General features: G+C 57.5%; 1 protein-coding gene across 1 annotated transcript; it reads left to right on the forward strand.

Moving 5' to 3' along the window:
• The first annotated feature begins 441 nt into the window (after positions 1-441).
• Positions 442-25738, forward strand: MAPKAPK2 (MAPK activated protein kinase 2). Its single transcript, XM_068173576.1, has 10 exons — positions 442-755; positions 19645-19784; positions 21476-21540; positions 22193-22272; positions 22379-22505; positions 23124-23199; positions 23329-23453; positions 23725-23810; positions 24898-24978; positions 25542-25738. The coding sequence occupies exons 1-10, from the start codon at positions 507-509 to the stop codon at positions 25683-25685; spliced, it is 1173 nt and encodes a 390-aa protein (XP_068029677.1). The 5' UTR covers positions 442-506; the 3' UTR covers positions 25686-25738.
• Positions 25739-26646: the final 908 nt, after the last annotated feature.

The following is a 26646-nucleotide window of genomic DNA, read 5'->3' on the forward strand; positions in this document are numbered from 1 at the left end:
CCCCGCCCCGTCCTGTCGCTCCACGCTTTTGCCAAGTCTTTCCTGTTGTCACGGGAGGGTCACTGGGAACACCGCGACCTGTTGCCATCCCACCGCCGGCTCCGGGGGACCGGGGACACAGGCGGTGGCGGGGCCGGGGGTCTCCCGTACCCCTGGGGGACCGACCCCCGCCGGCGCCGCTCGGGCAGCGGCGGGGCCGGTCCGGCGGGCGCAGGCTCAGCCCCGGGGCCGCCCCGCCCCGTCCCTCCCCCGGCGGCCGGGGCGCTGACATCAGAGCCGGGCCGGCGGGAGGAGGAGGAGGAGGAGGAGCCGCCGCCGCACCGGAGCCATCGCTCTTGTCGGGGCCGGGGCGCACCGGCGGGGGGCGGCGGCGGCGGCGCTGCTGCTTCACCCCCCGCACCCCCGGCCCATCCCGCGCGGCCTGCGGGGCTCCGCCGCCCTCCCGCCCGCCCGGAGCCTTCCCGGAGCCCTCCCCGAGCCCGCCCGGAGCCCGCCCGGTGCCCGCCATGCTCTCCGGGGCGCCGCCGCCGCCCGCCGGCTTCCCCAGCCCGCCGCCGCCGCAGCCGCCGCCGCCGCCGCCGCCCGCCGCTCCCCCGCACGGGCCGCCGCCGTTCCCGGGGAAGGGCGGCCTGCAGATCCGGAAGAATGCCATCACGGACGACTACAAGGTCACCACGCAAGTGCTGGGGCTCGGCATCAACGGGAAAGTTTTGGAGATCTTCAGTAAGAAGAGCGGCGAGAAGTTCGCGCTCAAGGTGCGCGGGGACCCCGCGCCGGGGACCGGGGGGGACGCGGGGACCGCGCGGGGCGCTCGGCCGGGAGGGGCCCGGGGAGCGGCAGCGGCGCTGCTGACGGTGATGGAAGGTGTCTGCTGCGGGGGGAAGGGGGTCCCGGGGGGGCCATCGGCGGCAGCGGGGCCGGCCGGACAATGAGCTGCCGCCCGCCCCTCCGGCCGCGCTTTAATCTCGCCTTTCCCCCCCACCCCCCCCCCATTACGAGCAGCGAGACGCGGCTTTCCAGCTTTGTAGTGGGAAACGAAGCGAAATTACATCTTCGTAGCCCGGGGGGGTGGGGGGGGGGGCAGGAGTGGAGAGGAGACCGTGCCCTGGCTGGGATCCCCCCGGGGGATGCACATCTTGGAACGCATCCCCGAGCGTGGGGGACACGGCGCGGAACGTGGGGTTTCCTCCGTGGGGCGTTCGTGGTGTGTGCTGTACGCACCGGCAGCTGCTCGCTGTCCGCGTTCCATGTCCCCTCCCGGCTCTAACACCGAGCGACTGTCCTCCCCCGCTTCCCACCGGGAATATTTCAGCGCTACGGTGTTACCCCTTGTCCCTAACTTGCTTCTCTTTGACAGGCGTAGATAAACAGTGGCTACACGGTGTGTTTGAGCACACGCTCTAGGTGATGCGGCCCTTCTCCTTGTTTTCAAACGAGCAAAGAGGGGAGCGTGTCTCCCTGCCAGCCAGGCTTGGGGAAGTTTGAATGGTTCCTGACACGCCGGGTGCCGCGGGAGCAAGGCTGGCTGCTCGGTGGGAGCGCCGTGTTCTCCAGCATCCGTGCAATTTGCGCCCACACATGAGCTGTTCCAATCCTTGGCGTTACCCCGAGAACTGGGAAGGCTAAAAACACCCCTCCTAAACCCATAACCCTCACCTAAAGCTGCAACTCCCACCTAAACCTGTAACCCCCCTTCTTCTGTGTTTAGAGTTGCCCCTCTGTTGGTGTCTGGGGTTCCTGACCCGAGTGAGGGAACGAGCGTGGGGCTTTGGGGGTACAAGTTGTGCTGCAGAGGTGGTGGGATGGGCAAGGTACAGTGCTGAATGTCTGTGGTTAAGGAAGTAGGGTCAGTTAGGTGGTGGAAGTTTTGCTTTTCCTTCAGAAGTGCCAAAGACATTGCTCATGAGCTGCCCTGCGTTGTACTCCGGGGTGACATTGTGTTGTCATCTCATTGGGTTGAAAATTAGCGAAATCCTCTTCTGTTTTGACAGACGGGCTCCTCCTCGCCTCTGAAGTTGAGTCACATATTTAAAGCACAGATCCCAGCACTTCCCTCTCGCAGCCCTGAAAGGGGAAGGATGGAGGAGGCGGAGGAGGCCGAGGCCGGAGGTTCCTCTGCCCGCCGTGGTTGGGGCACAGGACTGGTGCTGTCCCTGCCCATGCCAGAGCGAGGGGTCAGGGTTTGTGTCACGTGTCACACGGGTGCCTTGGCTTGTTGAAAACCTCCTGGAGTGCAGGACTGGGATGTAGGAGGGTGACGCAGAGTGTCTGTGTGGCTCTTGCGGGGTGAGGAATATTCGACCCTGAATCTCTTTTAGGAAAAGGGATTGTCTTGCCTGTCCCCTGTCCTGGCCTCTCCTGGCGTCCCTGACGGGGAGGGACGAGTTCAGCTGAGTGGTTGGACGTGTCCCTGGCTTCTCAAAGAGCAGCACAGCTGCTACTGTAAGTGATTCCCTCCAGCACCTTCCAAACTGCTACGCTGGGAGTTTGGGCTCTGGGACGAGCCCGTGGGTTCCCGTCCTGCCCTCACGAGTGTGAGCTACAGGCTTGGCTACTGCATTGGGATATTTGGGCAGAGCTGCAGAGCCCAAACTTGGTGTGGGTGACTGCCCTAGACATGATGTGTGCTGACTTCATTCCCTCCTCGGGTACGCAGCCGGGCTGACGTCTCTGCTAGAGACCTGTGGAGAGGTATTTGGGTCCAAATTACTCATGGGCTGCAGCAGAGTGGAAAGATGACCTAAAGCAGGATCCACAGAAGTGATTACATCGAGTTGTCATGTTTCAGATGATGCTTAAAAGAATCCTGATGGCCCATTGCCAGGAGCCACAGCTGAAATCTGTCTGCTGCCTGCTTTGGTTGTGCAGTGAACCTTTCCATTTGGAGTGTCATTCTTTAGGTTTGCTGTTCCAAAATCTTGTATAACAATGCAACCCTTCAGTGGAGGATGAGACGCAGTTGTGTCCCTCCCTGATGTGAAGGGTGTCTTCTGGTCATGTTGTGCTTCCTCTTGGGTCACGAGCAACTGTTGTGTTGTTAATGCTCTTCCTCCCAATCAAGAGATGGTTTTGGTAAGGGTTTTGCTGAGAGTCACTTTGCTGAAGAGAACTTTTCAGTGCTCCAGGAGAGCTTGAGCTTGGGGAAAGTGTTCTAGCAGCAGTGAAAACATTAAGGTAAATTTTCTTCTTGTTCCAGAGCAATAGTCCGTGGCAGAGACACATCATTAAATAAAATGATGCTGTGTGAGAGTTAATGGATGGTAGTTCTGCTTGCTGTGTAGTACCTGTGAGAAAAAAAGAGATTCCTCTACTTTTCTTACAGATTCTTGTTCATCTTTCTGTTTCCCACCCCAATTCTATTGTATTTTTTTGGTACCTGAAGTGTGGCATCCCTGAATTACCTGGTGTGAAGCAGCCACGGATGGTCCCAGCCACCCGTGACCTGACCCTGTTTGAAGCACAATGAGCTGCTGCAGGGTGGGAACAGAAAGCCTAGGGAGAGGTGATGAATGGAGCTGAAACGCCTGGTTCCTTACCCTGTTCTTCCTTGTACCTTGGTGTGATTTATTATTAGGCAAAATTAGCCTTGTAATTTCTGTGGAGGCTGCTGTATGTAGGTCACTGCTGGCCTGACTTGGCAGGGCTGGCTGTGGTCAGGCTGCAGTGGTGGGGCTTGGAGCGAGGGCTCTTTGCCTGCTGCAAATTCCACTTTTAAGACTAATCTTTGGGCTGGCTGCCTTAATTCCATGAGGAAATGGCAGCTAAGCCAGGCTGGAGAGTGGGGACTGGTGTTACAGGTGATGAGTTTTTCTCTGTTGTATGCATTGCATGATGGAGCTCTTTGTGGAGCAGGTTTCCTCTAAAATAAGTGAACAAACCTCGCTGCTGACTTCAGCTTCAAAGCAGGAGATCCTGACCTGGACTGGTGAGCTTTGAAAGGCCTGGAGCAGCTCAGGGCCATGGAGGCTGCTCCTGTTTCTGGAGCATCCTTGGTGCTTTGGGGTGTGTTTGTGAAACTCTCAGTCTCGCTCTTGGCCTCATGTGATAACCCATGAGTGATGGTTCCCCTGATGGAGAAGGAGGAAGGAGGATGGTGCTTGTGGTTTGCTGTTCTGGGAAGGTGCCTGCTGTGGAATTAGGGCAGGCAGCTCAGAGCTGATGGCTGAGCAGCTCTGTGAACGAGTGAGTTCGTGCAGCCAAAGCACCCCGTGTCCCACAGCTTCGTTTGAGAGCTAATGCTGTGTCCCTCCAAAAATCCATCTGGAAAAACATCCCTCGAGTGAGGGAGTAAATGGAGAGCCTGGGCTCGTGCTCATGGGAAACAGCTTGCTGTGTCTGCTGTTCTTCTGTCCCTCTCTCAGTGGAGAGATTTTTTTTTAATTAGCTCTGCCATGTATTTTATATAATCAGAAATGTCTTCGCTGTGGCCTTCTGTGCAAGATGTGGTTGAAAAGCTGTGGAAACTGCAGTGACATCACTGGGACTTTTCCAAAGCTGTGGTTTATTATCTCACTGACCAAAGGAGTCTACTGACTTGGGGTTGGAGTTTGTTTAAACGATTTAGGATTTGCCATAATCTCTGTTAAACACTTCACATGTTCTGAGCAGTCGGAGCTAGACTGTGATGGACTGATAAGGCCCGGGAGCAGGGGTTTTCTCTTTGGTATGTGCTCAGGAAGTGGTGGGGCTCTTCCTCTCCGTAATGGTCTAATGCCATCAGCCATGGGTCTTGCAAAAGACGTTTCCCATGTTTTCAGAGGCGGGGCACTGAGATGCAGTGATTTACTGAACGTCAGAGGTGGCACCGGGCTGAGGAGCTGAGCTGCCTGTGGCACGCAGGATGAAAACAGCCCCTGGATGTGTGATTTAATAGCCAAATACCACCAGGTAAAACCATGATTTTGCCATTCACACCGAGTCCTGCTGGCCTTTGGCAAGATTAGTGCTGTCTGTGCCATCACTTCCACACACACAGCAGGAAAGCCTCGTCACAGGGCAGTGCTGGTTCACGGGGCTGTGGAGGTGATGGCTGTGCCTCGGGTAGTGAGTGATGCAGAGCAGAGGCTGGGCTTTGCCAGACACATGCTGTGAAACGACCAAAACAACGTGTAAACAGTAACTGAAGCAATAACTGAAGCTGTGCAGCTGTGCCAGGTCTCCTGGCACGTTTGGAACACGATGGGTGGGCACAGGTGATGAAAACTCCCAGAAGGTTCCTGCTGAGGAAGGCTGAAGGATCAAGCTGGTGACTTGTCTCTTTGCAGACAGCTCTGGGATGTGCTGTGGTGTCTGGTGAGATGGAAGAGCTCTTGCTGGGTTGCAGGGCGCTGCAGGGACGTGGGAGGCATCCAGAGGAGCGGCCGGCTCGGAAGTGGCCCTTGGGCTGATCTGTGGCACGGGAGCAGCATCACTCCAGGTTTATGATCTGCCATCCTCTCAGCCTTCCCACTGGGCTCCTGTGCCCCACACCAGGGTGCTCCGAGGGCTTGGCTCTTTTCAAACCCATCCTTTTGCTGTGGTTTTGCTGTCTGCTGAGAAACTGAGCGGGAAGAGCCCTCCTTGCTTCAGAAACCCTTTCCTCCTGCTCGGGGCACAGGCAGCCTCCCGACCTGCAGACGGCCCTCGCTGCAGAAGTCAGGCTCCTCTCCAAGCACAACTGGCCCCGCTCGTCTGGCCTCAAGTTGCAGCATTCAGGCAGCATGACCTCACCTCCTGGTTTCCAAGAATAACGTGCTGCCTCCCCTGCTGCCTCCCCTGCGCCGTGCTGGGGCTGGCTGCAGGGCCAGGGTGGCTGCCACAGCCTGGCATGGGCCAGCTCCAGGGCTCTGGCTTGTGCCAGGTGTCACAGGTAGCCCCGTGCCCACCCCAGGCTGCTCAGCTCCTCTGTGGGCTGCAGAGGTGAGGCAGCAGCTGGGAGAGGGTCTTCAGGACCTGGCTGATCCTGCAGGCTGAATTTTGAGGGAGAGTTTCATGCAGGACCAGGGTGATCCCTCCACCAGCTCCAGAGGCTGGCATGGGAATGCACCTTGGCCTGACCACTCACCAAAAAACCAGTTCCTGACCACTCACCAAAAAACCAGTTTGGAGCCCGGGCAGTCACACTGAATCAGCATCGTGGTCATATCTGGGGGTGACAGGGTTGAATTTAACAGCCCCTGAGGTCTGTGTCCCACTGAAAGTGGGTCCCATCCTCATTGCTGCAAGGTGAAAAAACCAGCCAGCTCTAGTGGAAGGTGTCCCTGCCCACGGTGGGGGGTTGCAAGGAGATGACCCTCAAGGTCCCTTCTAACCAAACCATTTCGTGACTCTCTTGCTCTCTGAAAATATCCTCTCCTTTCAGCTCTGGCTGGCAGGGGGCTGTGAGTGTGCCCGGTGCCTGGGGGCTCATTTTGGGGAGGGCTCTCAGCTGCTTCCCCAAAGGAGATGGATGGGGTGCAGAGTGCGGGGCTTGGAGCAAGAGCAGGTCTGAATGCAGAGAGCTTTAACAGCCTTTTAAACTGTTCTTCCTTTGTACCCCGTGGCTGAGTGATTTCAAAGATTTCAGCCTTTTAAGATCCTACCGGTTTGAGGTGGGATTACAGCGGCTGGCAGGTTTAATGGTTGCATTAAGTCGCTGCTCCTCTGTGGCCTGGGGAGGGGACAAACGGCCCCAGTCCCTGAGTGCTGCTGGACCTGAGATGACCTGAAACAAAAAGTTCTGCTGGAGGTACTGTGAGCCACAAAAATGTCACGTGGAAAGCGACCCTGGGAGGGGGACACAGGATCTACTCTGGGAGCTCCCCTGTGGCTCCAGCTTCGCTCTGGTGCTGCCGAGGAGGATGGTGGCATCTTCGTGTGGATAAGGGCCCTCCCTCAGTGCTGTGCCAAAGTGCCCTGTCCCAGTGGGGAGGGCAGGTGAGCTCTCTGGCTCAGGAGTTGTGCAGCTGGCACAGCCTTTGCCGTCATATGTAATGAGATTATTCAGGCCACAGGCGTCAGGGCCGCACGTGGTTCCGTGCCCGGCTGCCCTGCGAGCTGTAGCCTAAACCAGAGATAAAGTCCAAAATGCAAACCCAGATCTGAATGTTCCTGGGGCGCCCAGCCAGGCTGGGGCTTTGCTGCTCTGCTCTTGGTGTCCTTATCCGGTTTGGCCCATAGACTGGGGATCAGGGGAGGCATGGATTCATTTCCTTTGTCACCATAATTAAGTTTGCTGCTTTGTGCCCTTGGCTGCAGGTGCGTGCCCGTTTTGAGTTCAACCTTTCCAGCTCTGCTGGCCCCAGAAGATGGGGGTCAGGCAGGTTTGGGGTCACTGTATGCCTCACACTCTGAGTCAGGCTAAACCTGTGTCACAGCAGGCTGGGACTCTGTGCTGTCCTTTCCCAGGGGCTGCAGCACCTCCTGGCTTGGGAGCATCTTCTGAGCTCCCGGGGCTGGAGCAGCCGCTCTCCCTGCCCGCTGTCCTCTGGCCCTGCTGCGCTGCACCGAGCTGGGGCAGCCTCTCCAAAGGCTGCTTGCATGTCCTGCCAAGTGTGTGTTTTCAGGGAAATGTGGCTGGAACACGAGCCGGGGCTGCTGTGGAAATTTGGCTGCGCGTCGCCTTCGGGCTGCAGTTCCAGCAGCGGCAGCTCATCGCCTCCCGCGCCCGTGGGTGCGGGCGGGAGCCGGCTCCAAGGGAATGGGGCTGGAATCCTGGGGATCTCCACCGGGCTGGGGGAAAAGTAGGTGCAATCAGGTCCAAACAAACCCGAAAGTATGCATGTTGTGCTCAGCTTAGTCTAACAAAAGCAGTAAATAAAATGAAGAGCAGGGGAGGTGTGTGGTTTTCAATTCCAGCAGCAATGAGCCCTATGGCATCTCCCAGCTCAGTGTAGGAACAGCTCAAACTTGTTCTATTCCCACTTGTTTTAGTGAACAGGCCACTGTGGCTGTCACAGAGCTGTCACCACGGCTCTGGGACTCAGTGTGACTCCCAGAGCCGGGCTGAAGGAGCCACTGTCACCTGTAGCAGCCTCCTCTGGCCGCCGGGTCCCCTCGGGCTCTGGTGTGATGCTCTCCTCCTCTTGGACCATTTCCCAACCTCGCAGTGCTGGGCAGATTTGCTGAAGGAGCCCCGGGCGGGCGGTTCTTGCGCAAGAGGCTCTGGGGTGCTGGGAAGGGCGGGCTTGCCAGGAAGTTTAAACTCAGGTTATCTCCTGGAAGTCATCAGAGCTGTGAATTTGGCATTTTTAGCTGGCTACCTCCGGCAGAGCAGTGCTGGCGCGGGGACCGGGCTGTTTTGGGGAGCCTGGAGGTGTTGCAGCCCTTGCTGGGCGCCTGCCCAGGCTCCTGGAGAGAGCATCTTCCCCTTGCTGGCCCAGGAGCTTGGAAGAGGCTTGGGAAGCCTTTTGCTCTTCTCCTCAGTGTTTCCCACGAGGAATTGCCCTGCTCCTGGTGTGAGGGGCCATGCGGTTCTGGTGGAGCAGCACACTGACACCTCTCCATCCCCTCCCACCCTGCTTATTCCACCTCGGAGCTCAGACTCCCAGTCTCTTGTGGTAAGGAAGAGTTGCTGTAGAGAACAGCTCTGCCAGGACATGAGATGTCCCGTGGGTGGTGGGATTCAGCTCCAGGTCCCTGGGAGTTTTTGGAGGTGTCCTGTTGGTCCCATTCCCCAGCAGCTGGAGGAGACAGCCAGCCCTGCGATGCTGGGCTGATGAAAGCTGGGTGAGGAAGATGATGAGGAGGTTCTGAATGGATTAAAATGGGTTGGGTGCCGCTGAGCAGCAGCTTGGGCTGGGTGGGAGCCAGAGCTGCTTTTTCCTGGGAGCTGTGGAGCAGGTTTGAGGTTCTGCCTCTGCCACAGTCTGGGGGGGCTGTGGAAGATGATGTTTGTGTGCCTCAGTGCAGTGCTTTGGGGTGATATTATTCCCACTTCTGGGCCTCGCCTGGAGGGGCTGCAGGTCAGGCATGGCCCTGTGGGTCCAGCTAATGAGAGCAAGGAGAGGGTTTAGGAAGCTCAGGGCATCCTGCTAGCTCAGTTTTGCCAGGCTCTGGCAGTAAGGGCAGTGTGTTCTTAGCAGGTCAGGCACCTCTGGCTTTAACCAAAACATTCCTTTCATGTTTCCTTCTCCTCAAAGATTGCCCTGAAACAACCAGGCAAATGTCACTGCAGCAGGGCTGGCCTGGGCCGTGGTGCTGATGCTTGCAGGGTTTTAGTGACTGAGCCATCACTGGGCATCTGGGTCTTGTACCCACCTCGAACACAACCCCCCAGCAGCCCTGCAAAAAGAAGTCACAGAATCACCAGGCTGGAAGAGACCTTCAGGATCATCGAGTCCAACCCAGCCCCACCACCTCAACTCAACCCTGGCACCCAGTGCCACATCCAGGCTTTTTTTTTTTTTAAAGCCTTGCCCTGTGTGAGAGGTGGGAGCCCTTCAGGGCTTCATTTTGCTCAGGAGATGAGGCTCTGCTCACTCGAGGTGCTGCTCCAGGCTCTGTGGGGCCGTGCCAGCCCCGCTGCTCCCCGCAGTGCCCCAGGCTCTGCTGCAGGGCTCGTGTGGGGGACGTGGGGGCTGCAGAGCCACACAAAGGCTGCCCTGTCTGCTCTTTGGCTTCCCCCAGCCCTGAGCTCTTCTCGTGAATAAGTGGGATTGAAAAAGCTTAAATTCATACAAAGCAGGGCCCGGGAGCCCCCGGCTGACCCGGAGGGAGCAGCTGCCCCCTGCTCACCCCGCACCCGGGGTCCCGGATAGCCCGGATAACGCTGCCCTGGGACGAGGCTGTGTGTAAGGCTGGCTGAGGGGAGAGGTTTCTTTTTAAAAGCTGGCTATGGGAATGCCCAAGGAGACCAGGCTGTTTGCCAAGGGAGCAGCAGTAGCTGCAGGAGGAGATTTTTCTGTTGGTTTGTTTAAATATCCGTGCGTTTATCCCTTTATCCCATCTCCGTTTTAATCTAGCAGGCAAAATGAGTCCAAACCACTTGGTGCCTGTGGGATTTGGTAGGAAATCAAGTAGCCTGCTGGTAACCACTGCCAAGCAGTGGGGTCCTGGGCATCCGTGGGAGGGTCAGTGACTCCTTCCTGTGAGTTTACCACACGTGTTTTCGCTGTATATTGAAAAGATGTAAGAGAACAAAGCTGGATCAGGTTTGGTGGGGCTCTGAGCAGCCTGGTTGGGTGGAAGGTGTTCCTGCCCACAGCAGGAGTTGAAATGAGATGTCCTTTAGGGTTCCTTTTAACCCAAACCACTCCATGCTTCAGTGACTCCTTGCTCTGTCTTGAGCCCAGCCTTGGTAACACCAACAGGGGGGAAATTTCCCCTCTGGTATTTTTGGAAGTTTGTGCACCCAGGCACTTTGTGGTGAGTTTTGCACACTTGTCGGCCGAGGTGTTTTGAGGTGATGGTGCTGGCTGAGACACTGCTGGTCTGGGCTCTGTCCCAGCTCCACCAAACCTCCCCAGCTCCGGGGCCACACGGCTGCTGCTGCCAACAGGTGCTGTGGAGGCTCCTGGGGCTGCCAAAAGCCTGCAGGGAGCTGAGAATAGCCACCATGTCTTGAGAGCTTTAATGTGGTGCCAGCAGGATGCAGAGAAGGGCTTTTTTTAAAATAGAAACACAACTGTGTTTTCCTGCTGGCTGAAGGAGTCTCGGGGTGGCTGCTGGAGGAGGAGGGCCCTGCCTGGCTCCTGGGTTGGCAGGAGGCTCTCAGGTTTTCACTGCATTGCTTCAGAGCCCAGGATTTCCCCTAAAACCCTGGCTGCTGTAGGTAAAGTGGAAGTGCCCACCCTTAGGTAGTGCTGGGTCTCGAGTCTGGGGTGTTGCTTGGCTCTTTACCCACGTGGGTTCGTGGCAAACGGGGGTTTCCACCAGCCCTTCTGCAGCTCCTGCTGGGTGCTGGGCTTGTACAGCCTCAGTGTGACGGGAGAAGGACGAGGAGGGAGGCCTGTGGGGCAGGGACAGCCTGGAGACTGCACTGAGAGCTTTGGGGCTGTCTGGGGAGATGGCAAAGGAGAGGCTGGTGGCGGATGTGTGTCCCTGACCAGCTCAGGATCACCCAGCGGGGTGCAGTCCCCTCTTGTCCCTCTGCCCCTTCATTGCCATCCCCTCACACACGTGGCTGCCCCTCTCCCTGCCCTGGGCATTGGAGCTGGTGGTGACAGAGGTTCTTGTCTGCTGTGCCATGTGAGGGGAGCAGGAGGAGGAGGAAGAGGAGGAGGAGGAGGAGGAGGAGGAGGGCCCCTGCCTCTCTGAGCACCTGTGCAGACAAAGCCCGGTTATGAAACCCCTGAGCTGCTCCTGGCCTGGCCTTTTCCTGCTCCCAGCACTCTGGCAGCCCCGGGCTGGTGTGGGCACCGTGCCTGCTGTGGGCTCTCCGTGGCTCCAGCCCCTCTGGCACTGCTCGGTGCTGCCAAGGTGGGTGGTGGGCCCCAGGGCTCCCAGCAGCCATCCCTGCAGAGCTGGGCTGCACAAACTGGGCTTATCTCAGCAAGGTGTTTGCCGTGCCCTGGTGTTGACAAAGCCCGTGGCAGGGCTGAAACTGTGTTAAACAAACAGCTGAGGAAGATAGGATGATGCAAAACGGGGCTGTCGTCACCGAGCTTCGGGGGTGCGTAAATGAAACCCTCCTCAGGCTTGGCACGGGTGGAGGAAACACATCCCCAGGCCATCCTGCTCCCAGTGCCAGGGGCGAGTGGCCCTTCAGGAGGGGCTGGCCTTGATGCAGCTTTGTGTTTCTGTTTGGTTTTTTATTTTTTTTTCCTTTCTTTAAATATACATGTATTTATTTATGCTGCCCTAAGATCTGTGTTGAAACGCCGCAGGCAGGATCCCTGTGCTGGGGGAGAGGGTGGCAGCCTCTTCTGTCCTGCCCATGGGCTGAGCCCTGAGAAATTTCATTTTTGGGCAGAGCTCAAGCCCAGGAGCTGCTGGGAAGCAGTGAGTGTTGTGGGGCTGCTGCTGGCAGGGCCTCACGGCTGCTCTGCTTGCAGGCGTGGGTCTGGGCCTCTCCCCAAAATCACTTCCAGCTGAAATGTTTAGGGAATGGGTGGACACATCCAAAAATAAAAGCAGTTCTGGGATGTAGGTGTGGGGGATCCAGAGCTGTCCCTGGGATCAGAGGTAATGGGAAGGTCAGGCAGGGTTGTCCCCAGGGCTGGTGGCAGGTTGGTGGAGCCAGGACCCAAAGAGATGCTCTGGGTGCTCTGGGCTCCCTCTGATGCTCAGGGGAAGGCCCTGGCTGTGGGTACAGGGCTGCTGGAGGCAGCACCGTGCAGTGCTGGTCATAAGGGGTTTTTTCAAGCTCTGCCTGTGGGAGGGAAGCACAAAGGCCATAGGTCAGCCCTGAGTTAATGGTTTACATCAGTGTTTACTTGGGTGTTAATCACACCTGCAAATATCAGCCACTTCCTATCATAAAAGCACATGTGTGCTTTTCCGTTCCGTTGTCAGCTCCGATAGCAAATCTGGCAAGGAGAGGGGTGGGGAGGAGGAGCTGACCCTGGCCCTCAGCTCTGCAAAGACCCAGAAGGCAAAGGTGTTGTGTGAGGCTGGGAAGATCTCTGCCCTTCCCATGGCTCCTCATTTCCCTTCCACTTCGTGTTTGTGGATGCAAGGCCCCGGCAGAGGCAGAAGAGGTGTGTGGGATCAGGGGTTTGGTTTGCAGAGAACATCTGAGCATCCCTGCCCAGAATGGCTCCATTCAGAGCTGGGCTGTGGCTTCTTCTGGCCCCAAGGCAATGGGTCCCTTCCCTGCTCAAGCCCTGTGTTGTGGTGGCTCCTGGTGGGCAGTGACATCTTGGATGTCTCTAGACAGGGATGGGATGGGCTGGGTCAGAGCATTTTGGCCGTTGTGACCCTGTTTGTCCCTGTGGGATTCTCGGGGAGGTCCTGGCAGCGTGGTGGCTCTGTCACTCCAGCCAGATGTGGCACAGCAGGACGTGGGACCTCATGACCGTGGCTCGTGCCTGGGCTGCTCCTGCTCCTCACCCGGAGCCTCCTGGAGAGATGAGCATCGGGTGAGTCAGCCAAACCCAGCACTGGCTGCTGCTGAGGGCTGGAAGGAAGAGGAGGCTCCCAAAACAAAAACATGGGACTGAATAGGCCCCTAATTTTGTTTTTCTCAGATAAATGAAGCCGACACTCTTTGTTTGTCTCTTTTGAACACCAGCCCCAGCCTGTTGCTGGGTGTGAGTCAGCGGGGATGCTTCGTGCTGCTGCCTTGTTGCCGTTTACCTGCTCTGACTTTTTCCTGTGAGTTTTACAGCCCCTTCCCACCCACCTCCATCTCCTCCCTCCAGCCTCATCCCCAAAGCCTCCGCCACGCTGGGACCCTTCCCTCAGCATCCAGGGTGCTGCTCCTGGATACCCACTTGGACACTTCATCTCCAGGATGTGCCAAGAACATTTCTGCTGCTGGGAAATGGGCTCTGCAGCACGGGGGACACGGGCCCCTGGCAGGTGGCTCTTATTTAAACCCAGGCCTCTCTTCTGCTCCTCGCCTTTGTGTGCCTCGAGAGGCTTTTGTTGCCGCCTGAAAAGGCTGAATGGCTGCTGCATCTGTCGCAGGGGGACAGAAATGCTCAGCAGATGCCCCGGGCAGAGTGGGGGGCTGTGGGGCGGGGGGTCCCGAGCATCGCCCACCGGGCAGGGACCCCCACGAGCAGGGGAGCACAGGGGACCCGGGGCTTGTGCAACGCCGGCGGGCGAGCGAGGCCCCTTGTGAAAGCACCGTGTAAGAGCTGCCTCTTCCTCGCCCCATCTCCATCCTCTGCCCCGTTGCGACACCGCCCGCAAGAGCGGCGACTGCGACATCTGCCCCCGCCGCGACATCTGCCGCCCTCCGCGCTGCTCCTGCCGGGGCTTTTAGCTCTCCCCTGGCTCTCGCAGCCTCTTCATGCCTGGCTGGCTGCTGGGCTCGGGCTGTGCGGTCGGGAGGCTGTTCCCAGCTCGCCGCCGTGGCTCCGGGCGTTCCTCGGAGCGCTGCGATCATTCAGGCCGGGAGAATGCGGCCGAGCAGCTCGGGCGTGTGTGTGTGTGTCAGCTCGCGTTTGCTCGGCCTCGCTTGCCTCTGCTGCCTTGCTCTTTCTAATCTAAACAGTCCTCTCTCGCTGCCATCCTTTCTCCAGCCTTTCCGTTCTCCCCGAGGCGGGAGGACGTGGAGGATGGAGCCGATTGTGCTCGTGTGGCTCGGAGCCTCAGTGTCCACCCGGCTCTGGTGGCGCTGCCCCATCCCTCTGCAGGGTGGGCAGCTGATGCCGGGTGTTGTCCTTGCCTTGCAAACCACCTTGGATGAAGCCACCTCCGCCAGGGAGCAGAGCCAGCCTCCAAGCAGCCGTGCTGGGCCGGCAGGACGGGGCACGCCGCGGGCAGGATGCTGCCGGACCCCGGCGCGCCTCCTCCTCCGGACTCGTCACCTCTGCTCTCTGGCTTTCCCCGGGCAAAACGAACGTGAGGATGAGGCTTTCACCTCCTCTGTTGGGGCTTCGAGCTCTTTCTGTGGCTCTCTGGGCGTGGGCAGAGCAGAAATGAGCCCCAGCTTGGGAAAGTCCCGTCGCCAGGGCAGCAGGGCAGGTTGTGTGGTGGGTGTAAGCAGCGGGGATGGGGTTAATATAAAGATTTATGTAAGAGCCACGATGATGTGGGGGAGGCTTCCTGAGCTGCACCTTTAATTGTTACTGCCTTGTGGTTCAACCATGAATTTCCCTCTGTTTGGTAACACAATTCCTCTCAGGGGCTCTGGGACTCATGATTTTATTTCTCTTTTGTAGCTCATAAACACCAAAAGCGGAACCAAGCTTTGCTGCTTCCATGTCCTTCTGCTGCCCTCTCCCTCCCAGCCGTGTCTGGCAGGGACTGGGGGGGCTTTGGGCTCATTACCTGTGGGCTCCCCAAATATTCTGGCATTACAGGCTCAGTTCAATGCAGGGAGAGGTGGGAGCAGCCCGTGCAAAGCTTCCAGCACTGGCCCTACAAATGTGTAAAGCAGCTGACGCCAGTTGGCAGCGAGTTTGCAGGGGAAGATTAGAAGAGGAAAATCCTTTGAAGAGAAACCCTTTTGCTTTATTAGGAAAAAATGCTCCTTGCCCTGTGCTAGCCAGGTCAGGGGAACCCAAAGCCCGCGTGTGTGATCCAGGCAGGGGGAAGCTCTGCTTTGCTTCCCTGCTGATAATTTGGGGGATGCCAGCCTGCCTCTCTTCGCTGTAGGTTTATTCTTACTGCAACTCAAGAAGAGTTTATTTTAACCCCTGTGGTGCAGACAGGTCCTGAGGGGGTGGTTTGGGGCCTGGGTACAACACCCTGTTGGAGGGGTGGGTGCTGCATGGCCTGTGCTGTTCTGCTGGGGACTGAGGAGAATTGGGTGGGATCAAAACACACACGGAAATAAAACCATCCTGCCTGCAAGAGCAGCTGGAGAGCCCAGGGTGAGCGTGGGGCAGCCCTGGAAAACGGACAGCTCAACACCCCAGGGTGAGCCTGATCCTCACTTTCCATGGAAATTGCCCGTGGCAGGTGAGATTTTCCTCTTGGACTTGTCTTGCCCATCTGAGTGTGCTTGGCTCTCCGAGGGGCAGCAGCATTTGGGGCTGTGGTGGCACCCACAGCGAGGAGGGACAGTGGGACAGTGTCCTCAGAGACCTCCTGCCATGCCAGGGGAGGAGGGAGCTTCCTTTTCCAACCTGTCGTGACTCATGGAACATCAATCCAGGAGGAGGCGGCGAGACTGAATCAGTGGTGCCTGAGGACACGCTGGGAGAGGGAACGTGAGCGTGGGCAGCTCCAGCCCCCTGCTTTGCTCCAGAGTTTTCCTTCCTTCCTCCCTTCCTCCCTCCCTCATGCCCACTCACCTGTGCTGTGCTTGTCCTGAGGTGATGGGGGGGAAATCCAGCTCCATGTGGTGCTGAGCTCTCCCCTGGAGCTGAAGCTCATTTTTGATGCCTGCAGGACCAGGCTGGAGCCTGGGTTTGGGTTTGGGTTTGGGTTTGGGTTTGCTCAGAGAGGTGCTGTTCTCCTGCAGAAGCCCTGATGAGCTGTTTTTGTTTTCAGGAGCTGCCTCCAGGGTTTGTCTTTCCAAGGTGGGGAAAAGCCCAGAGGTGCTGCTGGAGCTCGTGAGGAGCCTTTGCTGCTCTTGGGGGCCTGAGCACATCAGGCTGGGCTGTGCCATCCTCTGGTGGCAGCAGTGTGGGAGCTCTGGGCTTGAGGGCTCTAATGAAGCTAATGAGGGTGCTTAGAGGAACACAGAACTAATTTCTCTCGCAGCAAGGAAAGGCTCCTGGGGGAGCTGGGCTGAGCCAAGGCACAGGATGGCAGCAAACACTGTCTGCCCCAATCTCAGAGGTGTCAGGCTGCTGGGAGGGGAGCTGGAATGCGGCTGAAAGCTGAATTTCCTCCCTAAGTGCCAGCAGGGTGGAGTGGCTCTTTCCCTGCTCTCCCTCCTTTCCTGCAGGGAGGTGCCCCAGTGGGAAGCAGAGATGGGATGGGGCAGAGCTCTGGGCTGGCACAGCTCTCCTGGCTGTCCCCTGTCCCCTGCGATGCTGAAGGGACACTGGGGTGCTCTGTGGTGATGAGCTGATGTCTGGAGATGTGCAGAGGCTGCAAACCTGAACACCTGTAGCACCCAACAGCCCTAATGGGAAAGGGCTGCGGCTGCTCCTGGCTGACTCCTGCCCGGATTTGCTCCGAGGTGGTGGCAGAGCTTCCTCCGCAGCGCTGCCCTTGTGCCCTGCCCGGGGACTCTTGTGTAACGCGGGGATCCGGTTACTGCCCTCCTCTCCAGCAGGAGCAGGCAGGAAGTGCAGCGTTTTCCGTCTGAAATAATGCAGAGTTTGATCTCCAAAGAGCCCTTCTTTGGAAGGGGAACAGGAGGTAAGAGCTGGGAAAGCTGAACTGAGAGCAGCTGTCGGGAGTTCAGCAGCATGTCCCGGCTGCTGCCATCAAAGGGTTAACCCTGGTTGTGTTCCAGATTACTGGCTTGCAAAATCAGCTGGGGTGGGATGGGGGCATTCATCCTTGCTGAACCTCGGGGGGGGACACGAGGTGATTTTCCCATCCCAGCCTCCTTGTTGGGAGCCAAGAAATACAAATCCTGCCACGGCCACAGGCTGCCCTGGGCGCCGGAGCTGAATTAGGGCCTGGGCAGTGTTGTCACACCCCCAGATACGTTGGATGTGGAGTGCCAGGACATCACCCACCCCGGGTTTCACTGCTGGCTGGGGAATGGGAGGGAAGGTTGGCAGCTGTGGGAGCTGCTGGCTCCCACCTGAAGAGGACAGGCTGGTGGCAGTGCTGCTCCTGCCCCACCGCTGTGCCATGCTTGGCACATTCCCGCTGTCCCAGGGCACAGGGAGCCGGTGTCTGTGCTGAGGGCAGGAGTTTTGGGGTGCAGCAGGTGCTGCTGGGGCTGTGGGCTGCCTCTGCCGTGGCTTGCCTGTTGGATTACGATCTTTTCCTGACCCAGAGATGGGGCAACTGAGAGGCGTTTTAAAAACTTTTATTCCATTTTCGGTCTCATGTGAAGGGTGAGACAATGCAGGTGTTAGAATTCACGGCATCACAATCAGAAGCCAACTATTTCCTAATTACAATACATTGTAAGTGTTTCTTGGCCTATCAGCTTTCTTAATATCATAAAATATACTGAGAGTTCATTAAAATCATACAGGAAATCTTACAGTCTGACAGTGTCAGGTCAGAAGAGTCAAATATGCTTTTCACGTCCTTCCTGCAGCAGCAGTGGGGAGTGCATCTGGCCTCCAGCTCCCCCATCATGGGAACATTTCCTAAATTAACCAAATCATTGCCTTAATGAGGACTAATCTGCTCCTCTCTAAGCCTCTCCATCACCTGTCCATGCAAAGCCAGCAGGGGAGCAGAGGGAGCAGCTGGATCACAGCTGGGTGTTCCGAGAGAGCACCGGGGCAGCTGTTTGCTCCCGGAGCTTGTCTGGGTACAAAAACAAACGTCAGGGCCCTGCTGGTGCAGGTAAGGGAAGCTGCTGTCTCCTACTTCATTAGAAATCCAATTAATCTCCTATAAAAGCACTCGGAGTGACCTCTAAAAATGGGATGTATTTTGCCGTGCCTCTGCTGTTTGTCTTGTGCAGAATGCTGTTAACTAGCTGCTTCCTGCTGGTCCATTTTCCCAGCGCATAATTACAAATTGTTTTGTTTTTCTCTTTTCTCTTCAGCTTCCTGGCTCCCCACGCCAGGCTCTTCAGAGCGGGGCTGCAAATAGCCAGCCTTTTCTCCAGTCCCCTCTGCATGGCTCCTCGGGGGGCTGGTGTTACTCTTGCTTATGGTTTTGGCTTCTGCAGGGTGCAGTTTTTAGGGTAATTAAGCAACAGAGGAACAAGAAGGGGCTGTCCAACCTCCCGCCCTGCCTTCTTTTTGCCCTGAGGCTGCCGGTGTGAGCGATGTCCAGGAGTTGTGCAAAGGTTGGCTTTGGCCACTTTGGTCCTTGCAGAGCTTCTGATGGTTTGCTGCCAGCAGCCTCCCACAGGTTCCCACAGGTTTCCTCTGCCTGGGGAAGCAGGAGAGCTGAGGAGGTGGGAGAGGTGTGACCAGAGCCGGGGATGGTGTTTCGGGTGGGTGCTGAAGGGCACATCCGTTCTGTGATTTTCTGTGCTGTTCTGGGCAGGAATGCAGATCGCCAGGGTTGCTCTGCCAGGGCAGCACCATCAGTGAGTGTTTCATCTGGAAACAGGCACTCTGTGGATTTTGGGAGTTAATCCTTGCTCCTGTGAGATCCCCACTGCGCTGAGAACCACCCTGGGTCCTGCAGAGCATCCCAGGGCTGATGCTCCTCTGCTCCTGGAGAGTGTCAGGGAGAGCTCAGAGGGGTTAGAAGGACTTTTCTGTCTAAATCTTGGTGAAATGGCCAAACCTGCTGTTTCCTGCAGGGTGGGGGTGTGTTTCCACATCCCCCTGCTCACTGCTGCTCCAAAGGGGCAGAGCTGCTCCAGAGGCCGAGCCCGGCCCCAAAGGCTGCTGGAGACAGGAAGGAAAATGAACTGTGCTCAAGATAGACACGTTTGTTGTTCTATATTTAGGAACACAGTAATTAAGGCTGGTTGTTTATCCTGACAAACATTATAACTAATAGTCTAGGGCAGACAAGCAAATCCTTCCTGCACCTGGGAACTCTGAGTTGTCTTTGGGAAGGGCAGGGGGCTCATTAAAGAGCTGTAATTTAGGGAACATCTGGATGTTTGCTTTGTCCTCTCCCCAGGCACGGGTGCTGGTGGGCTCTGAATTTGTGGTGAGGGAGCTTTTGTGGTCAGGAGGGTCCCATGGAGCAGCAAGCTGATGGATGGGAAATGATGGGGGACAGCAAAGCAAGGGTGAGAGTGAGGATGCTCGGTGGCACGCAGGGGTGCAGCAGTGGAGGTATCAGGGTGCAGAATGGCTCATAAATGCAGTAGATCTTGCTGGTGGGGCACTGGGAGGTGGCAGGCAGCCCGAAAAAGCTTTTATGAACTTCGGGAGGAAGGGCAAGCCGAGGGCAAACGGCTTCTCAGTGTTCCCACTAGATGGGGATGGAGGCATTGTCAGAGCGCTCACTGCGCCCGCAGGGAGCACCCAAACACTCGCCCCCGCGTCCTCTCTTGTGGCCACGGTGCCAGCCGGGGGTCATGGCCCAGCTCCCCGGGGGTGTCTCGGGGCTGATGGGCTGTTCCTTCTCCCGCAGATGCTGCAGGACTGCCCCAAGGCCCGCAGGGAAGTGGAGCTGCACTGGCGAGCGTCGCAGTGCGCGCACATCGTGCGCATCATGGACGTCTACGAGAACCTCTACCAGGGGAGGAAGTGTCTGCTCATCGTCATGGAGTGGTGAGCGCCCGGCCCAGGGGCACTGCAGGGTGTGGGGTGGTGCCAAAAGGGGGGTGGGCACCTTCCAGCCCTGGGGACACCGGGGGGATGCAGCCCGTGAGCTGCAGGGATGGCAGTCCGGGCACAGGAGCGGCACCGCTGGCATTGGAGGGACGGGGACAGCGAGGGCTGCTGGCTCTGAGTCATCCTGAAAACACGCTCAGCTCGGGGCCTGTGGTTCTCACAGGTGGGTCATAACCAAACTGCCTTTGGCCATCAAAAGCCGGGGTAGGCAGCAGATTCCTGGCAGCCTGCGGTGGGGCAGCGAGCAAGCCGAGCTGGCACTGCGGGTACTGCCCTGGCACCGCCTGCAGCAGCAGCTGAGCAGCTCTGCTTTGGGTAGGAGCTTGGTATTAACCTGGGGACGAGGAGGAGGGATGAAGGGGAAAGTATTGAAACCACATCCCAACCGCAGCTGTGATTTGATGCAGCTTCCTTGCCAAAACCTCTCCTCTGGCAAGCTGGTAGAGCGCCCGGGGGCGCAGCGGGTGCAGGAGCGGTGCCAGGGCACGTGGCACAGCAGCCCCCAAAGCAGCTCCTGTGGGGAAGCAGGCACTTGAGAACCAGCCTGGCACTCTGGGCAACCAGGGATGGGGAAGGGGTGGCAGTGGGGAAGAAAAGAATGGCTGAGGGGTAGGAGGAGAGTCCCCAGGACTGTCTGTGTGACCGAGGGATGCTCTGGGGGTAACGTCCATCACAAGGCAGGATTTGACTTCCAGCAGGAGCAGGCTCTGGATCCCTCCTGACAGGCTCTGGATCCCTCCTGACAGGCTCTGGATCCCTCCTGACAGGCTCTGGATCCCTCCTGACAGGCTCTGGATCCCTCCTGACAGGCTCTGGATCCCTTCTCCCAGGCTCTGGATCCCTCCTCCCAGGCTCTGGATCCCTTCTCCCAGGCTCTGGATCCCTCCTCCCAGGCTCTGGATCCCTCCTCCCAGGCTCTGTGCAGCAGAGGGCCCCGAGGGCTGCAGGCTATTGCTGCTGCAGATGTCATTGCATGTCAAGGAGATGCTATCAGCACTGGGAAAGCCACACTGTTCCTGCTTCAGGCAGATAAGGCAGGGGCAGGAAGTTCCATTATCCCCGCTCTCATGGAGATTTCTCCCATACTTCAGCCCTGATCTCTGTGGGAGCTGTGTTTTCCCTGGGGTAAAAACACAGGGAACCTGGGGAGTACCTGGGGAGGGAACCCCAGCAATGGTTCTTCAACACCTCCCATGGGACCTGGCTGTGCTGCAGTGGGGTCCGGCCTCTGTGTCCCAGCTTGGGGAGCCCGTTGTGACACTGCTGATGTCTCACCCGTGCCCTGAGCTTTGCTCAGCACTTCTGTGCTGGGTCATGGTGCTGCTGAGGCTTGTGAGCAAAAGGAGGCCACGTGTGCTGGGAGTGCTCTCACCAACTTCAAGCCACATTTGCTGCCTTTACTGTAAATGTGTTTCTGTGGGCTGCTGGGGTGACCACGCCTGCCTGCGCCTCTGCCAGCACAGAGCCTCTGCCCTGCTCGTTTCGGGAAGGAAACGCCCCACAAGCATCAACCAAGGACTTGGATGGAGAAGGGATTGTTTGATTGTTTCCTGCTCGGCAGCAGAGGGTTTGGTGCTGGCAGTGTGAGGTGGACCCACGGCGTGTAACACCAGCTGCTTCTCTTCCAGCTTGGATGGCGGGGAGCTCTTCAGCCGCATTCAGGACAGGGGAGACCAGGCCTTCACAGAACGGGGTATGGAGCCCATGCCCTGCTGGGCTTTCAGGCCAGTCCCTCCCCTCAATGACTCTTCTGAATCCCCAGCAGAGTTCTGCACTCAGGGATTGAGGGATGTGGGTGCAAGGGGCCCTGCTTTTCATGATTACTTGAGAATAGGGTTTGGGGGTATTTTCTCAGCTGCTCCCACACTCTGTCCATCCCACTCCTGTCAGAAAACACCCACCTCTCTCAAAAAATTAAATCCATGGGCTGTGGTTCTCATAGATCTCGTTTATCTCATTCCCTCTACTCCTCTGGCCAGGAAAAGCAACCACACAACCCAAACACTGAGCCCCTTGCCCCCTTGACTTCCTGTCCTAAGGGGAAACCTTTCCCAGCTGGAGTCCTTGCTGCTTAGGTGTCCTAAACGGTGCAAGCCCCTCCTTGGTATTAGGGTCAGGGGCTGGACTCTGCCCCATCCCTTCCCCTGGAGTTTCTGGGAGCTGCAGGCTCCATACCCAGGGATAGGCAGTGGCAGAGAGTCCATGGAAGGGGGGACTTCAAGCAGAGAAAAAACCCCTTTGACCTCAGCCAGGTTCTTTGACTCCTGGTTTGTAGAGTTCCCCAGGGAGCGGTGCCCTTTTTAACTTGCTTCTGAAGGCTTCTGATGGTTTCTTTGCTGCTTCAGAGGCTTCGGAGATCATGAAGAGCATTGGGGAAGCCATCCAGTACCTGCACTCGATCAACATCGCGCACCGGGACGTGAAGGTACCGCCCTGAGCCCTCCCCTGGCGGTGCTGAGCCCTCCTTGGCAGTGCCAGGGCCAGGCTGGCCCAGCCCTGCTGCTCACTGCTTGCCCCCTGCGTGTTGCCAGCCGGAGAACCTCCTGTACACCTCCAAAAGGCCCAACGCTGTGCTCAAACTCACCGACTTCGGCTTCGCCAAGGAAACCACCACGCACAACTCGCTGGCCACGCCGTGCTACACGCCCTACTACGTGGGTGAGTGCCTGGGGAGCTGGGTTTGGGGGTTTGCAGGGCTGGGGGGCAGAGCTGGGGGGTTCGGAGGGTGCCATGTGCAGCTCATCACCTCTGCATCCAGCCTGGATTGCTGAGCTGCAGCAGGGAGCTGGGGGCTGCTCCAGGCTGTCGCTATTGGGCACAAAATGAGCACACAGAAGTTTGGTAAGTTCAAAAGAGAAAAAGAGCTAGTTTTATTTCTGACTTCGCAATGTATAGAATTCCAAAGGTGACAGTGGATTGGAGGATGAAATTGCCACCTCTCCAGCCACACTGGTTAAACCAACAGTCCATCGATTTTCTCTTTCTACAAAGAAGAATGCAAAACAATCATTATTTACATGAACAGTGCATGACAACTCCAGTAGAAATATGTAATCATCAGAAGGCATAGAAAACTTCTTTTAAAAGAACTTCAAAACTTTCAAAAGAACTGTGAAAGAAAACTTAACACTTCTAAAAATCAGGGCAACACCAGGCAGCGCTTCCCACAGTGCCCGGTGGGATCTGCAGGTGCCTCTTGGTGTCTCCATGGGGTGTCAGAGCCCTCTCACCCGGTGCTGACACTCGGATTTAGGACTTTCTTTCTGTTTTTACCAGCCCCAGAAGTGCTGGGCCCAGAGAAGTACGACAAGTCCTGTGACATGTGGTCCCTCGGTGTCATCATGTATATTCTGTAAGTCTGAGGGTTCCTCTCCCTCCTGCCGGGCTCAGCTCCTGCTCCTGGCACTGCCTTGTGCCCTCTAGGTGCTCCTGGGGAGATTTTTGGGGTGGCACATTGACTCTGTTCCCCCTCCTGGTGCAGGCTGTGCGGGTACCCCCCCTTCTACTCCAACCACGGCCTGGCCATCTCCCCTGGCATGAAGAAGCGAATCCGAATGGGCCAGTACGAGTTTCCCAATCCCGAGTGGTCCGAGGTGTCAGAGGAAGGTAAACGTGCTCCCTGTGGTGGCTGTCCCCAGGCTGAGGTGTCCTTTCGAGGGCTGGGAGGAGCCTGGGTGTGTCAGGGCTCACCTCTCAGCATCTTCACCTCTGCTGGATGGGCTTTTGCTGGAGGGTTTGTGCAGGGCCAGGTGTGTGGCACAGGAGGGCACTCAGGAGGGCACTCAGGGAGGCACTCCGGGGTTTTGGGGCTGGGGTTGGAGCTCAGGAGAGCCCCCCTGGGAGCTGCTGGCCCCTGAGGCTGCCCCAACCCCTGCAGTGAAGCAGCTGATCCGAAACCTGCTGAAGACAGACCCGACCCAGCGCATGACAATAACGGAGTTCATGAACCACCCCTGGATCATGGTGAGTGGGGACAGCGAGGTGGGATGGGATAATGGGATGGGATAATGGGAGGGGATAGGATGGGAACCATGGGATGGGATGGGATGGGATGGGATGGGATGGGATGGGATGGGATGGGATGGGATGGGATGGGATGGGAACCATGGGATGGGATGGGATGGGATGGGATCCATGGGATGGAATGGGATGGGATGGGATCCAATCCATGGGATGGGAACCATGGAAGGGATGGGATGGGTTCCATGGGTTGGGATAATGAGATGGGATGGGATGGGAACCATGGAAGGGATGGGATGGGATCTATGGGATGGAATAATGGGATGGGATGAATGGGATGGATGGGATCCATGGGATGGGATGGGATAATGGGATGGGATGGGGTCCGTGGGATGGGATGGGATGATGAGATGGGATCCATGGGATGGGATGGGATAATGGGATGGGATGGGGTCCATGGGATGGGATGGGATCCATGGGATCCATGGGACAGGATGGGATCCATGGGATGGGATGGGATAATGGGATGGGATGGGGTCCATGGGATGGGATGGGATCCATGGGATGGGATGGGATGGGATCCATGGGATGGGATCCATGGGATCCATGGGATGGGATGGGATCCATGGGATCCATGGGATGGGATGGGATGGGATCCATGGGATGGGATGGGATCCATGGGATCCATGGGACGGGATGGGATGGGATCCATGGGAGGGGATGGGACGGGACGGGATGAGATGGGATGGGATGAGATGGGATGGGATGGGATGGGATGGGATCCATGTGATGGGATGGGACGGGATGGGATGGGATCCATGGGATGGGATGGGATGGGATGGGATCCATGGGATCCATGGGACGGGATGGGATGGGATGGGATCCATGGGAGGGGATGGGACGGGACGGGATGAGATGGGATGGGATGAGATGGGATGGGATGGGATGGGATGGGATCCATGTGATGGGATGGGACGGGACGGGATGGGATCCATGGGATGGGATGGGATGGGATGGGGTGGGATGGGATGGGATGGGATGGGATGGATGCCTGTGGCTCCCAGCTCACGCTCCTCCCCTCTCCTGGCAGCAATCCATGCAGGTGCCCCAGACCCCGCTGCACACCAGCCGTGTGCTGAAGGAGGAGAAGGACCTGTGGGAGGATGTGAAGGTAAAACCTCTCTCTGTCCCTGTCTGCAGTGCTCTGCACCCCTCTGTCACCTGGGGAACGTCCTCTCCTGTGGTATCGCAGACCAGGCTCGTTCACTGTCCCTGGAAGTGTTCAAAAACTGCATGGATGTGGCACTTGGGGACATGATGGAGTGTGGAGTGGCTGTGTTGGGTTAACCATGGAATCATAGAATGGTTTGGCTTGGAAGGGACCTCAAATGCCGGGGCAGGGACACCTTCCAGTGCCCCAGGCTGCTCCAAGCCAGCCTGGCCTTGGCACTGCCAGGGATGGGGTGGCCACAGCTGCTCTGGGAATCCCATCCCAGGCCCTCCCCACCCTCACAGGGCACAGCAGGGTTGGCCTCAATCACCTTGGAGAGCTTTTCCAGCCTGAACAATTCCACGATTCCAGTTTGGTGTGGGCGTGCTGGCTCTGTGATCCGTGCTTGGGAGCGAGCTGGAACATTTGGCAGTGGGACACTCAGGCCCTGCTGCGATTTATTCCTGGCTGCTCTGGGGACCCGGGGGGGGCTTTGCTGATGGCTCTGTGCCCCCTGCCCGCAGGAGGAGATGACCAGTGCCCTGGCCACCATGCGAGTGGACTATGAACAAATCAAGATCAAGAAAATCGAGGATTCCTCAAACCCTCTGCTGATGAAGAGGAGGAAGAAAGCCAACCCCCCCGAGCCCGCCGCGCTGCCCCACTGAGGGCGCCGCCCGCCGGCCCTCCAGAAAGCAATAACTATATATATATATATTTTTTAAGAAAAAAAAAGACAAAAAGAAACAGACTGTTCTATCGAGCGCATGGAATCCAGACATTTATACCAGACTAGTTATTTTTAGCTACTCACCTGTGTTTCTGACCTTTCTGGAGCAGGTGCTGAGATCCCCCCTCAGATCCACACCTGCAGCCAGGGATTTTTTGTCCTGTAGGTGAACGCTGCCAATAATTGGATTTTTATTTTTCTTTTGTGAAACAGTTTTGATTTATATATATATTTTTTTTTTCTTTTCCTCCTTCCTTCCTTCCAAAGACATGGAAACTCCTGTGGTGACCTTTTTAGGGTATATAACATATAAATATTTTTTAAAAACTACTGTAGAGCTGAAACCCAGACAGCGTGTTCCCTGTGTGGATGCTGGCTAGAGACGGGCTCCAGGGAAGGAGAGCTGCCCTCCCCCCTGTCCTGCTGCCCTGGGGGGGTGTCCCTGTGGCCACCAAATCAAGCCCAGGAGCCAAAAAGCAGCGCCCCAGCCCTCCCTGGGGGTGTGCCTGGCAGCACCGTCTGTCTGTCCGTGTGGGGTGTGTGTCTGTCCGTGGGCCTGCAGCTGCTCTGGCTCCCCCTGCGTGGCCTGGAATGCAGCTCTGACCTCAGGGGGGGCAGGGGGCCGTCCTGTCCCCCCAGCTCTGCAGGGATGTGTGCCCCCCCAACCCTGTCCCCAGCGAGGTGCTGCCCTGGGGGGTCCCTGGGGACAGGGGGTGGCAGGGCAGGGGTGGAGGTGGCACAGCTTGAGCCAGGATGGCAGCACTGACCCCTCCCTGGCCGGGGCTGGGGGTGCTGCTGTCCCCCCAGTGTGGCTCCCGCAGCTGCTCTGAAGTCTTTAGTCCATGGATTGTTATTATTATTATTATTATATTATTATTTGTCACGATGTTTCACTTCGT

Source organism: Anomalospiza imberbis, chromosome 26, assembly GCF_031753505.1.
Source record: "Anomalospiza imberbis isolate Cuckoo-Finch-1a 21T00152 chromosome 26, ASM3175350v1, whole genome shotgun sequence".
NCBI lineage: Eukaryota > Metazoa > Chordata > Aves > Passeriformes > Viduidae > Anomalospiza > Anomalospiza imberbis.